At 36.2% G+C, this 13,078-nt stretch overlaps 1 protein-coding gene across 3 annotated transcripts in view; it reads right to left on the minus strand.

Moving 5' to 3' along the window:
- Window positions 1-685: 685 nt before the first annotated feature.
- Window positions 686-13,078, minus strand: part of ALDH1A1 (aldehyde dehydrogenase 1 family, member A1) — a 50,296-nt gene continuing 37,903 nt past the window's right edge. For 2 of the 3 annotated variants that reach the window (XM_010010958.1, XM_010010957.1), the window contains 7 exons: window positions 12,792-12,905; window positions 10,884-10,986; window positions 10,173-10,357; window positions 7,119-7,283; window positions 5,236-5,393; window positions 3,365-3,439; window positions 686-1,059 (listed from right to left, as the gene is read on the minus strand). In XM_010010958.1, coding sequence (XP_010009260.1) covers window positions 987-1,059; window positions 3,365-3,439; window positions 5,236-5,393; window positions 7,119-7,283; window positions 10,173-10,357; window positions 10,884-10,986; window positions 12,792-12,905 — 873 coding nt within the window. In that variant the 3' untranslated portion in view covers window positions 686-986. The remainder of the gene's footprint in view (window positions 1,060-3,364; window positions 3,440-5,235; window positions 5,394-7,118; window positions 7,284-10,172; window positions 10,358-10,883; window positions 10,987-12,791; window positions 12,906-13,078) is intronic. The other variant, XM_010010959.1, reaches the window with a different exon arrangement.

The raw sequence follows: 13,078 nt of genomic DNA on the forward strand, positions 1-13,078 counted from the left end.
CTGCTGTAGCTGAACCCAGGACAAGGACAAAGAATGAAGGGAAACGATAGACTAGAGGAGGAAAGAGAAGGAAGGAAAACATGCAAGTTTTATGCAGGAGTATAAGTACACTTTCAGTAGAGGAGATTGTCTTGCCTCATCTCCCCTTGCTTCTTTTCCTTCAGTATTTCTTGCTTGTCATTTGTGAGAACTTTGTTATATACTTAACACTAAAAGGTAAAGTGTTAACTTGGCAAACTGCCCAGGGTTCTCTGTGTTTGTATTTTTCCATTTGTAATACTGTTGAAGGATTAGGGACTTAGGTCTCCATGTAGCCGATATAGTAGAAGTCTGATGACCAAAATGCACCATTGAGACAGTAACGCCTCTTCAATGATGTAAAATATGTGCTACATAGGACCCAGTGGTAAACCAGTGTAATAGAAAAGACTAATGCAAGCAGCAATATTAGGTTTTGAAGATGAATTTTAATATTGTTTAATATTATCCAGATTACATTTATGTAGTATGATGAAAAATTCAGTAGTCTAAGAACTATATCTAAAAGAAGTCTACTATTTTTTAAAGACACAGAGGAGCATATACCTGCTAATTACTCATAAGTGCATTTGTGAAGGCCACAAAGACAAGAAAATGCAAAGAATTCACCATCTAACATTTAGAAAAGCACATAAATTCAAACTGTACCTGTAGGATATATTGAAAAAGCAACATTTTCACTGCACTAGACACTTTCCACTGAAAACAAAAATAGTTTTTTCTCAACATGAATTTAAACATTACTTAGCTATGTACCAGACATTAAGGTTTCCTTTTCTCTGTTAATGACACTGAATTTTTCTACAATACTCTTTATACTGTAAATGTAAGCACACGATCAGAAATCAAAAAGGTTAATGAATAATTTGGGACAAAAAACCTTTCAGAATTCAGATTAGCCTTTTCAGTTTTATTTGAAGATGTTAAATTCTGCGCGTCAAGCAGCATTACGAGTTCTTCTGTGGGATTTTGATTGTGACAGTCTTAACTTCTGTGTATTCCTGAAGGCCATATTCTCCCCTAGATAAAAGAGAACCAAAATCAATGTTTATGTGAATGTTTTTTATATGAGTTATGTCCTGGATGGGATTTTCAGTTCTGCTTTGTAATTGGCCAGATACGCAACAAGTATACTGGACATATTCAGAAGACATCTGTGCAGACGTCTTCTAGACATATGTAGAAGACCTCTAGACTGCTGATGGAAGCCTTTGGAAAAGCTACAACAACTGTCTCCTGAGAAAAGCGGGAGAGAGAGCAATTTCATTTCTGTGGAGCAAATCAGGCACATATTAGGTCTTCACAAGAATGCTCAACAAGTTATTTGCAAATGCCTTCCTCTAATGTCAAGATTCTTCTCCAGAGTTAAAGAATAGATGATTTATCTCAAGTAAATGAGGGACATAATTAATCCACTATGAAATCTCACAGACAGTAAAAACCACTTAAACCTTACTGATGTTATTCACATGATTCTACCTTTATGTTTTACATGATGAGATGAAGCTTGTTTGTATAAATAGATGTTTGACATCTGACACAGTCAAACTATTTAGCCATAATTGGTTGTTTTATAGAACAATACAATGTTATTTTTTGCTACAGCACAATGTTATTCAGTTCTCACTGCCATCTTACTGGATACATACGCATGCAAAACAGAAATCTGTGCTCAGGCCTCCCAAGAAGTGGAGAAATGTTTACTGATTCTCTTCCTTTTTGAAGAGGTATTCTGTTAGTACATGACATTCACTAATTTAATTCATAATGGTATTATCATTTCAAGAATTATAATTTTATTCAGGGAATTTTATTCTGGAATTCAAAGAAGTCAATGGCTTGACATACTTAGTTCCTGCTTATTTCAGTGCAGTTACTCCACTCATATTTCTGCCTTTCCTGAAACTAATTGCCAGAGATGTTCTTTCCAAGGCAAACACCTATCTGGTGCTAGTTCTTCCCTTGATCTTTAGCAGGAATATTTTTATTTGTCCACTAATTATGATTTTGAAATAAGCGTTAGGAAAAGCTTCATTTGTACAAAAGTTTAACTCCTTCAAAATGCACTGTTATAGACAATGTTAATCTTTATGATAGCCTATTATAATTTTCCTGTTATTTCCAGCAAATAAATCCCTGAAATATTTCTGCAAAAGGATGTAATTCAGAATTGATGATCTCCCGGTTTTTGGCAACCAGCAAATGCAAAACAGTCCTTGATTGCAATGACCTAAATTCTGTGGGTTATTTAATTTTGATGTTTTCTAAAGCTCTCAGCATTGGCATAACTCTCTTTCCTTTGAAGTCAGTGGGAGCTTTGCCATTAGGTGTAGATTGAGTCCAGTGATGAGCAAACATGAAAACCCTAGCCTTTACCTCTTATAAAAACCCTCAAACCAAACCAAACAAAAAAAAAAAAGTTGGAAAAAAAGCTCTGAATCACTTCGTCTTCACATATATTTTTCATTACTTCCATTATTCTTTAGAAGTACTAAGCATTTGGCTAAATAAAAGGGAAAACTTACCCATTTTGATTTTTATGCATTGCTTAAAAAATACTTTGTTTTTCCCAGATATATGGCATTTTTAGCAAAGGACAGCTTGTGATTCATGTTCAAAAATAATAAAAAACTAAACAAAAAACGCAGAAGACATAATTCTACATAATATAATGAAGATGTATCATATCAAATGTTTCATGATTTGGCACATTTTGCGAAGATCAGGACGAATTCAGGTAAGACAAGACATGATTCAAATTGAAACTAGACTGAACCTCAGAAATTTGAAAGAATTTTATTATCTTATAATTTCTGTACACTCCTTCGCCAATCTGAATACTACAGGGGACTATTTTTGTAGTAATTTTTGATCAAGTTGGAATGTAATGTAAAAACGTGGTCACAAGACTTTTAAACTGAGAACCTAGTTTAAATCAAGGATTTTTAGATGTCTTATGTTTTCAGAAAACTAGTATTGAAAGACAATTCCACAAACTACACCCATATATAACTTAAAGCAAACCACATTTTCTATATACATGAAACAGCTGTAAACTATAAACATAGTTTTGCATATGAGTAGGATACAAGATATGAAAAATGGTAATTTTGAAAAAGTGTGTATCAAAGTAATTATCTTACTTGTTTTATGGAGTAATTCTTTGCTTGACATTGTCTTAGACAACATGAAGCATCCAAACACTATATAGACTAATTTGACAAAATATCGAACTGGGCCTTCTAGTTATGAATATTTAAAGTTGAGTTTTGGAATTTCATTTTGCAGTTCTTGTGAGTCTATATTTTAAAAACTATTTACTTACATTTCGCGTCCATTTCCTGACATCTTAAATCCTCCAAAAGGGCACTGAGCAGACATTGCGCTGTAACAATTAACCCTGGAAGAACAGGAAAATTACTTTTGACAGTAAGAAACAATTTTTTTAACTTCTGAAAATCAGTTGGTTTCTGTTGCCTGTAAAAAAACCTGTGGGGATATTCACAAACTATATCTGAATAATGTATTTAAAGGTTCAGAGAAACATGTAGTTAAAGGTTCAGAGAAACAACCAGAATCTACATTTATTAGGGTTCTAACAGTCATCTTTCTGTCATAGTTATGATAAAATTCTTTCCTAACTAGTGCATAAGCTCTCAAACTAAAGAGTAGTCACAGTTAAATAAATCTTCTGCAGGTACACTTCTAACAGATAAATTCAGAATAATTTCATTGTATATTTATGAAGTTTTGTCTGGTTCTACTCAATGTCAAACCATATTCTGTGTTGTGGTTGAGAACAAAGTACAATCATGAGTAAGAAAAGAATTTCACTGGGGAATTTACAGTATGAAGAGTTTTGGCAGAAAGTTTATCCTGCTTCTTAGCTAAGAATCACAGAATCTCTTTTTGTCTTGCAACACTATTGAATCAGATATTGTCTATTTCCATATCTTACAATTCTGCCTGCTGAAATCAGTCTACTGGTTTCAACAAAACAGGTTTTTCTGGCCTGTCTAGGAACCACACTTAAGGGTTCCTAGACAGGCCAGCAATCACATATCAGTAAAATCCAAAGGTACCACTTTTATTTTAATCTTTCTTGGTTTTTAAAAAACAAGGGGTAATGGGTTCAATCTTAAACAGGGGAAGTTCAGGTTAGATGTAAGGAAGAATTTCTTTACAGTGAGGGTAGTGAGGCACTGGAACAGGCTGCCCAAAGAAGTGATAAATGCTCCATCCTTGGCAGTGCTCAAGGCCAGGTTGGACAGAGCCTTGGGCTACATGGTCCAGACTGAGGCGTCCCTGCCCATGTCAGGGGGGTTGGAACTAGGTGATCTTAAAGTCCTTTCCAACCCTGACCATTCTATAAATTCCTAAGTCAAAACTGTTAAATTATTTTTTGAAAGCATATATTTTTAGGTCTCAGGATCTGGGCAGGAATTTCTGCTGTTTACAAGTTCTTTCAGATAAAATGTAGATTGGACATGGGTTTTGCATTCAAGTAAAATTGGTTGTTTTCTTTCTGATGCATTGAGAAATAACTGTACAGGAATGCAGGTGTTTGTCCGTGATAGCTATTAGACTCAGTCTGCTATTCTTCCAAACTTTCACTCTTGCATCTCTCAGCCTTTGCCTTTTGACGTCCATGTAGGTTGCCTCTTTCTTTTCCATTGCTGGAAATAGTTGCCTTTCTACTTGTAGTAGTTCTGCCTCACTTGTGCCTCCTTCCTTTTTTCAAGCACATTTTATCAATCTTTTGCATCACAGGTGGATGTTCTACCCAGATTAATAGCCTCAGAACTTCAGATATTTAATTTCTTTACACACTACAGAAAACAATCACCACAAATTATGTATCGGGCTATCCCCAGATCCTGAATGGAAACCAAAGTGACACTGTCATCATGTTTTGTTTTGTCTCCTTTCCTTATTAGCAAGTCAATTTCCTTTTTCAGACTAAGTTTACAGGATAACTTTGTGAAGACTTACAAGAAGTATTTATTTAACAGCATGTTAAGTGTGGTGAGGTAAGGGGAAGAGAGACATAAGAGGATGGCATTAATCTACCTCTCTAAAGATGACAAGGAATTGAAATATAAAAATATACCACCCAAAGAAGTGTTAAAATATCCTACAATTACTGCCATTGGGACCTGCAGTTCTGAAGGAAGAATTAAAAATAACGCTACTTACCATACTGTTCCAGCCTGAAGAGCAGCTGCAAATGTCAGTGCCTTATCAATGTCTTTGGTAAAAACTGCTGCTGCTAAGCCATAGGTAGTATTATTTGCCCTCTTGATAACTTCATCTATGGTTTTAAACTTCATTATTTGTTGAACAGGTCCAAATATCTGTTTCAGACACATATAAACATATGAAGTGGACTAGAATATCTTACTATTGTAAATACTGTCTATTTCTAAAATATATTTCTGTCAGATTGCCCTATTCCTAAATTCATTCAGTCAATAGTGTGTGTCTCAGAATAGAGTTCTAAAAAGGATTATAAATTCACATAAAGATTTTTGTAGCATGCAGCAAACCAAGATAGCCTATTGTAAAACTACTAATAAATAAATAAGTAAATAAAAGATGAAAACAAATGAAAAAAGACTAAAACACACACACCATAAAGGTAGTTAGCATGGAGTCACAGTGTGCTACATATCTACACTGCTTACCAACAAACTAGGATTTTCTTGGTAAGCTGCAGTTTTAGAGTTGAGAATGATGTTCAACTTTTCCTTCTCCTAAACTTTCTATTAGACTTTCATCTCTGCAGTTAGCTGCATGACTGGGTACGCACACCAAGTGAAACAACTAATTCTGCTTTCCATATGGGTGTTACATGAGATTATAGTCCCTCAGGCTCATCTTTCCTACTAACACTGCTTTGTTCTCAGCCAGAGGTGCCTACAGTGCCAAGGCTGTGTAGAGTAGGGGGGCATTATCATATATAATTACTTCTGTTCCATAGATTGTAAGCTTTCTGATTGATTTTCCTGGAAAGTGTTTTGTGCTAATTTCTAACTAGAGTTGCAGGGATTGGTTTACATTGCTCAGAAAATCATTGAAAGTTCCCCACTGCTCAAGCTGTGAGCTTCAGAACCTGGATATTCTTTACACTGCCTTAGCTGTCTGGGATTTCATTGTTCAATACACTCGAAATAGCATGAGGAAAGCAATTCTTGTACTGCTGAGCCAGAGGAAACCAATAGATCTGTGATGAAACATACCTCTCTCAGTTTCCTATCTGCCTCCCAGACCCAAATTGTTTCTCTTACAACACCCTCATGTTTTACAGCTCTCTCCCAATCACAATTAAAACTAGATGCTCTGCTATTCCTTTTAACTCAGCTTTTTGACTCTTTCTGAATGTACTAGGTATGTTGAGCAGATGCATCAACAGTATTGATGGCTATTAAAAGCAACACCTATATTTGTAATAATTTTGAAGGAGCTTTATAGTATGAAGAAGTATAATGGACACCAATTGCAACACAATTGCAGCAGTTATTAGCCAAGATGAATGTTAAAAAACCCCCACACAGCAGTGGCCATGACTGGACTTCGAGGCTGTGTTTACAGAACTGTTTTTCCCAATGATATATCAGCTCTGTACTTTGAACTCTCTCCTTTTCCTTGCAAATAATCACTGGTGCACTGCCACGTTAGTTGTGTCCAAACCCGAACTTCTGTGGTTCCTTAGGCAGTGCAAAGAACAAGCTGTGCCATCAAGGTTTGCTTCTCTGTTACAGCTTACTGTGACTGTAAGGTGAGACACAGGCAATGTGGGTGATGTAAACAATCCAAATCACAACATTTCTTCTTTACTGCCAGCTTATGCTGGAATCTTTGTTGGCAGGCCAGCCCCATGCTCCTGTACCTCACCCCCACTGAGTTGGTGAAACAGGCATCAGAAACCAAGAAAAGCATTTTAAACACCACCGGGATGGAACAACAGATTTACTCAAAGCATTTTTATGTAGCCACTTGACCTTCTAAATGGATATTTTGTACGGACATTTAAACAGACAATCTCCACTGAGAGTACAGGCTGCCCAGAATTTATTTACCTCTTCTTTGGCGATGCGCATATCATCTGTAACATTAGAAAAAACTGTGGGCTGGATGAAGTAACCTTTGTCTCCCCATGGACCTCCTCCACATTCCAGTTTGGCTCCTTCTTTTTTCCCACTCTCAATTAGCTCCAGGACTTTTTGAAACTGCTCCTTATCAATCTAAATGAAAAGAAATTACGGGGATAAAACCAGACACACTGATAAAAATGGTTCTTCTAACTCATTAACCAAAACCTAACAATGTTCCAGCCTTGTTAACTTGCATGTGTTGAAGTGGAACAGCTGGAAAGCCCTGCAAATATTCTTGTCACTAACTTCTAAAAACTTGGCAGGCTTTTCTCAAATAGACCAGTAATCAGGAATTTTGACATAGGAGAATCAGCTATAGAAGGACTGATATCCTGGTTTTGTTTAGTAGAAAAAATGAAAAAATATCTCTCAAATGACTGTGTTTTATACTTTTCCCAGTACTTCTGCCAACTGCAAATAGTTCATCAAAATAAAAATTGCTGAGCCTGAGTCTGCAAAAAATAACAGAGGGCTTGATCTAGCCAGCAAGACTCTTCTGACCTTCACTGGGTTTGATAGGGTCAACAAGCAAAAGTGCTGGGTCCATAACAACCCGATGCAATGCTACAGGCATGGGGAAGATTGGCCAGAAAGCTGCTCAGAGGAAAAGGACCTGGGAGTGCTGACTGACAGCTGAACATGATCCCTTCCAGTATTCATTGAGAAAGTGGATAAAAGAAAACAGTGTAAATGGGGACCAGAAAAAGATTGCTTATCGTTTCCTCCCCTCCCCTCTCTGAATCAACCAATTATCACTTGAAGTCTGAAGGGAAATTGTGTACAAGATAACATCTATGTAAAGAAAAAGTCAATGGTAAAGCATTTTTAGTAAAGGCCTCTAACAGCTTCTTCTTTTTTTTTTTTCTTTTTGATTTGTTCCATTTTTATGATTCTTTTCTTCACTCTTTCAGAGTTCAGCCCTTCAAGCACTGGCTCGTGAAGATACTGAGATTACTCTTAGGGGCTCTTGCATGGAAGCTTCTTCTCTGTGATCATACTTATCAGTCAGCAGGGTAGGTGTACCTTGTTCTCTTATTCATACAATAAAAAGGTCACATTTCAGTTTAAGCAACAAGTTTTACTATGACTATAGAAACAACAATATTTTTAAAGGTTCTGGGGAATCATGGATGTGTATTAGACTAAACAGCTATTCAGCTAAAACTGAGATAAAAGTTTATAAGGATCTGAATTTATAGGAATATTTATAAAGAGGTGATTTTTAGTTTGCTGACCTTCCTTTGTCATTTTGCTTTCAAACAGTTGTCTTACTGCATGCTGAAGACATAAAATTTCTGCTACCCTAATGGCCAACTATCTCTTTGGCATAAACATCTTGTACAGAAGACAAAGATTTAGATGATACAGCTCACATTGTTATCAGTTGTCCCTTTATTATGATTATCGCTATTATTCTTAATAATGTATGAATTAGCATATATAGGATTTTTTTAGTTTCTATAGGGCCTTTGGCTTTTCTTTGGTGGCCACTGTGCAAAGCATTACCCAGATTTGCTGCCTAAGGCAGGTTCTGCAGAGGGTCTGTAAGCTGGAGGATGAGTATGGATTTCAGGTAGGCTTTATGACAAAAGAGCATGGTGAATATGCCTGACACAGGCTTTTGTTTCTAGAAAGAATTACTCCAGGCACAATATCTGAAGATGAAGAGAGATATTTAACCTAATTACCACAAATGAAATGCACCTAGTTAAAATTTTCCATTAAATGGAACCTTATCAGTTCCAAAAAAAGAAACTCTGACAACCTGTGTAAAAGTTAAGATTTCTGCTAAAGCTTGCTAAGAAAAAAACAAGTCAAGAAAGGCACATCATAGGATTGGAAGAGAAAAGAGTCTTCATGCACTTTCAAATGTTTTCAGTAACGCTTTTTTTTCCATGTTTAATGTTCCTTTCTTTGTAAGTAGAAGTTTGCTTTCATCTCTCATTTAAACTGTTAGTATTAATTTCAAACTCAGTAAAGCCACAATAACATGAGAGTGGATTCCTACTAATTTTATATTAGCTGCACACCAGACTGCTGGAGTTTACTGGGTTCAATCTACCCTCTAATATTTATGTTTATTCAGTTGAACCTGTTAGCTTGTTAGCAAGACATTGCGGGACACCAAAATACTATTTTTAAATTATCCAAAGTTTGTGGAGCTTGGAATGCAGTTTTCCAGTTTACTCAGTATCTTTAATTACATAAAATGACTGTGATACCTTATGAGGAACACATCACATTATCAAATGTGTGGCAGTTGCTTTGTTGCCAGCTTTTGCCTTGTCTCTAATAGAGTTCCTTTATTCTGTGACAATCATATGTGAGCGTACTAGCTCTACCAAGAAAGTACATACTCTCTAGTACAAGCTGATATAGGAAAAAGCCTCTAGATGAAAACAAATCTAACAATGCTGTAATGTGATCCACTGAATCCACGGAATTGTGATAGCTGTGCTTTTTAATATTGCATTTAATAGGGAAGCTGTTGGTATAACCTTTCAACATAAGCAGGAAAAAGTAAAAAAGTGATGCATTTTACTTGTGTAATATTCTGTAACTGACAACCATAATGAAGCACTAGAACCTTGGAAAAGGGAAAAAGACAGTATTAAATTTTATTTCCTCAAGCTACTTATTCACAGTGGCTTTATTTAAATGTAATATTAGCAATTTCTGACATGGGTGATCATGCTTGCACTTTTATAGATGTTGCACTGTAGCTTTCTCAGAGAATTTCAGTTCTATATAATTGTTCCTATTTCATAATAAAAGCAACTAGAAGAGAGAAAGAAACCTCACCCTTAGGCCTATGATAGTGTCACAGAAAGCCATCTCTCCTGTTTCCTCCTCTTGGTCCTCCAGACTAACCACTAGACAACTGTACTTAGCCTTGAAACTAATGCAACAATAAGTATAGAAGTAGATTAAACTGTGCTGTTACTCACAGTTATATTAGAAACACATAACATTACTTACTTGAGGGCCTTGCTGTACACCAGGCAACAGAGGATTCCCAAGAGTATACTTCTTTGCTCGTTCAATGCTCCGTCGAACAAACTCATCATAGACAGGCTCTTCCACAAAAATCCTGGATCCTGCTACACAACACTGTCCCTGGTGGTAGAACAGACCAACATGTGCAAATTCCACAGCAGCGTCCACTGCAAAGAAAAGCAAAGTTCATCAGATTGTAAACTTGAATCGTCATAAATTCCTTACAAACCTTTGTCACTCCATCCCATTTCCCATTTTAGTGCTTCCTGTTTTTGTGGCCTTGTAATACAGGTAGTCATCCATTTACTTAAGTCCAGAGCTACTTTTATTAAGAGCAGCATGGTGCACCTATGCAAACACACACACCTGTTCTTTGTGAAATGTAGATTCAACATTATTTGTCTTATCAGCAGTATCGAGAGGAGTATTCAGCTAGATAGCTATTAAACCTATTTGACATCCACCTAGCTGCTTTTGGTTCTGCATCCATGTTGTATTAGGTTGTCAGAGGTTCATATCCATTCATAACCCACCAATTTTTGGTGGCAGTCTAACTTAAAACTATAGTGTGACCAGAAAATATTAACAATTACTGCTTCATTAAACATATACAAATGATTTATTAACAAAGAAAAGAAAGAGAATGTGGGACTTGTAAAAGTAGTGGGTTTATATAATAAAAATATTACTAACAGTCTGCGTCCGCAAATATAATGTTAGGACTTTTTCCTCCAAGCTCCAACGTAACTCTTTTCAGATTGCTCTTTCCTGCTGCTTCTTTAATAAGTTTGCCAACCTAAAAGGTAAGGAGAAGACAGTTTCATCTTAAAAATTTTATTATGACCTCAATAACACTTCTCTGAGTTCCTCAAAAGTGAAAATCAGTTCACAGTTGTCTACTATCCCAGTAATTATAGAAATAATAAATAAATAAATGAAAATAAAAAGAAAAAGATAGAGATAATTTGTGGTTTATGAACCAGGAATACTTCCTAGAAGACTCAGGGTGCAGGTGACTTGCAGTCTGCGAAGCAGTATTGCTTTCTAGAATAGTTTCCCCCTAGACACACTCGGGTTAACTGCCAAAGATGTCTGGTGATATTTTGGTTGCCACCATTCTACTTGCTTGTATATTTAATATAAGTATGCACTGATTTCTGCTTTGCCAGTTACTCCTATTAGGTTGAAATTCCTCTGCTTTATACATGGGAAAGTCCTTTGACGCACAAAGTGCATGAGAGAGAAAGCAGACATCTACACCGCCTGCATGGCTGTATCTTCCTCATTCGAGAATCTCCCTTAGAAGAAAGAAGAAGAAGAAACGAACATTGTGAGGCAGAACCACTACCTTGCTTCTTTCCATTGATGACATAATTAAAGGAAATACTTAATATGAATTGTCCTGGAAAAACTATGAAGGGAAAACATGCTTGTAGCCCTTGTGGCTTGGGTCTGTAACTGCTCATGTGGGGCAACCATGAGGTATTTTCCTCCCTCTGCCAGCCTTTTTGCCTTAATTCCTCACTGTTAAATTTCACTGTCTTTGGTGAAAAGGACTGTCACCAAAGTGTATGAATACACTCTCTGGTCCATCTGCCTTTGGAGGGGAATGGGGCACTGGGAATTGTAGTTGTTCCTGTCTATTGGAAACATCTGTGAGATTTATCAGATACCAGGTTTTGGGGTTGTTGTCTTTTCCCTTTACTTCAGTGCTAAAGGTTTATGAATGTAAACACAGTTCTTGCACTCAGTGTGTACTGATACTTGATGTGAGACAATGATATTTAACATCAAACAAGTAAAGAGACCAGTTGGCAGCTTTTTCGTGTAACATGCATACAGACAGGTAACAAAATGTCCTGTGATAAGGATATAGTTATATAATATCTATATTAATATCTATAGTTATATAATATCTGCACTGAGAAATCTTCGATCATATCATTAATTTCAGAGTGAAGGTTAGGGGAAATTAACAGTGACCCTCCTTTCAGTTATTAAACTAATACATATTCAAAATCACTTCTAAGACCAGCCAGTTGAATATCAGGATCACTCAAATACCAAAAAGCCATCACCTCACCTAAGTGTGTGCAGCACCAACAATGAGATTTCTGAATTATATTCCTACCATCCCGTTGTTATTAAAATTAGGAGGAACAGAGCACAGCCAGTTTCACTTCCTCCATTTTAAAAAATAATTATTCTTAAAAAAAGAAGGAAACAAAAAGTTATGAAAATGTGGGTTTGGTTTGTTTTGGTTTTTTTTTTTTGTGTTTTTTTTTTTTTTTTTTTTTTTTTTGGGGGGGGGTGGGTTGTTAGGTTTGTTTTTTTTTTTTAAAGACAAGACTTAAACTAGCTAGAACCTATTGTATCTCATGGATTGCCTTTGTTTGAAGGACTTTCCTGAAATACAAACATTGTTTAAATATGTTTAAAGTTAATAATAACCAACAAATCATTAAACAGGCTTTGTTTAACAAACCAGCAGCCAAAAGAAAAAGTTAAAACAGTTACATAGAACAATTTAGACATTAAATCATTACTGGGAATCAGAGGGGCACATTTCCTGCTTACAGTTTCATGCTGTTATTATAGTACCTCTGTAGAGCCTGTGAAAGCTACTTTATCTACATCCATGTGGTGAGAAATTGCTGCTCCAGCGGTGGGTCCAAAGCCTGGCACAATGTTCACAACTCCAGGTGGAAATCCAGCCTGAATTGGAAGAGAGAGCCCTATAAATTTTAGGAAGAATAATGACGAAAAGAACTTGTCTCATATAGTATTCGCTTTCCAGTTGTACAGCCACCTTTTCTTAGTCATACAGTTCTATTTATCCCTAGAGCCCCAGACATGTTTATTCTTGCACAGTATATGCCCTCTTTCCC

The sequence above is a fragment of the Nestor notabilis genome, unplaced genomic scaffold, assembly GCF_000696875.1.
Source record: "Nestor notabilis isolate BGI_N333 unplaced genomic scaffold, ASM69687v1 scaffold14793, whole genome shotgun sequence".
NCBI lineage: Eukaryota > Metazoa > Chordata > Aves > Psittaciformes > Psittacidae > Nestor > Nestor notabilis.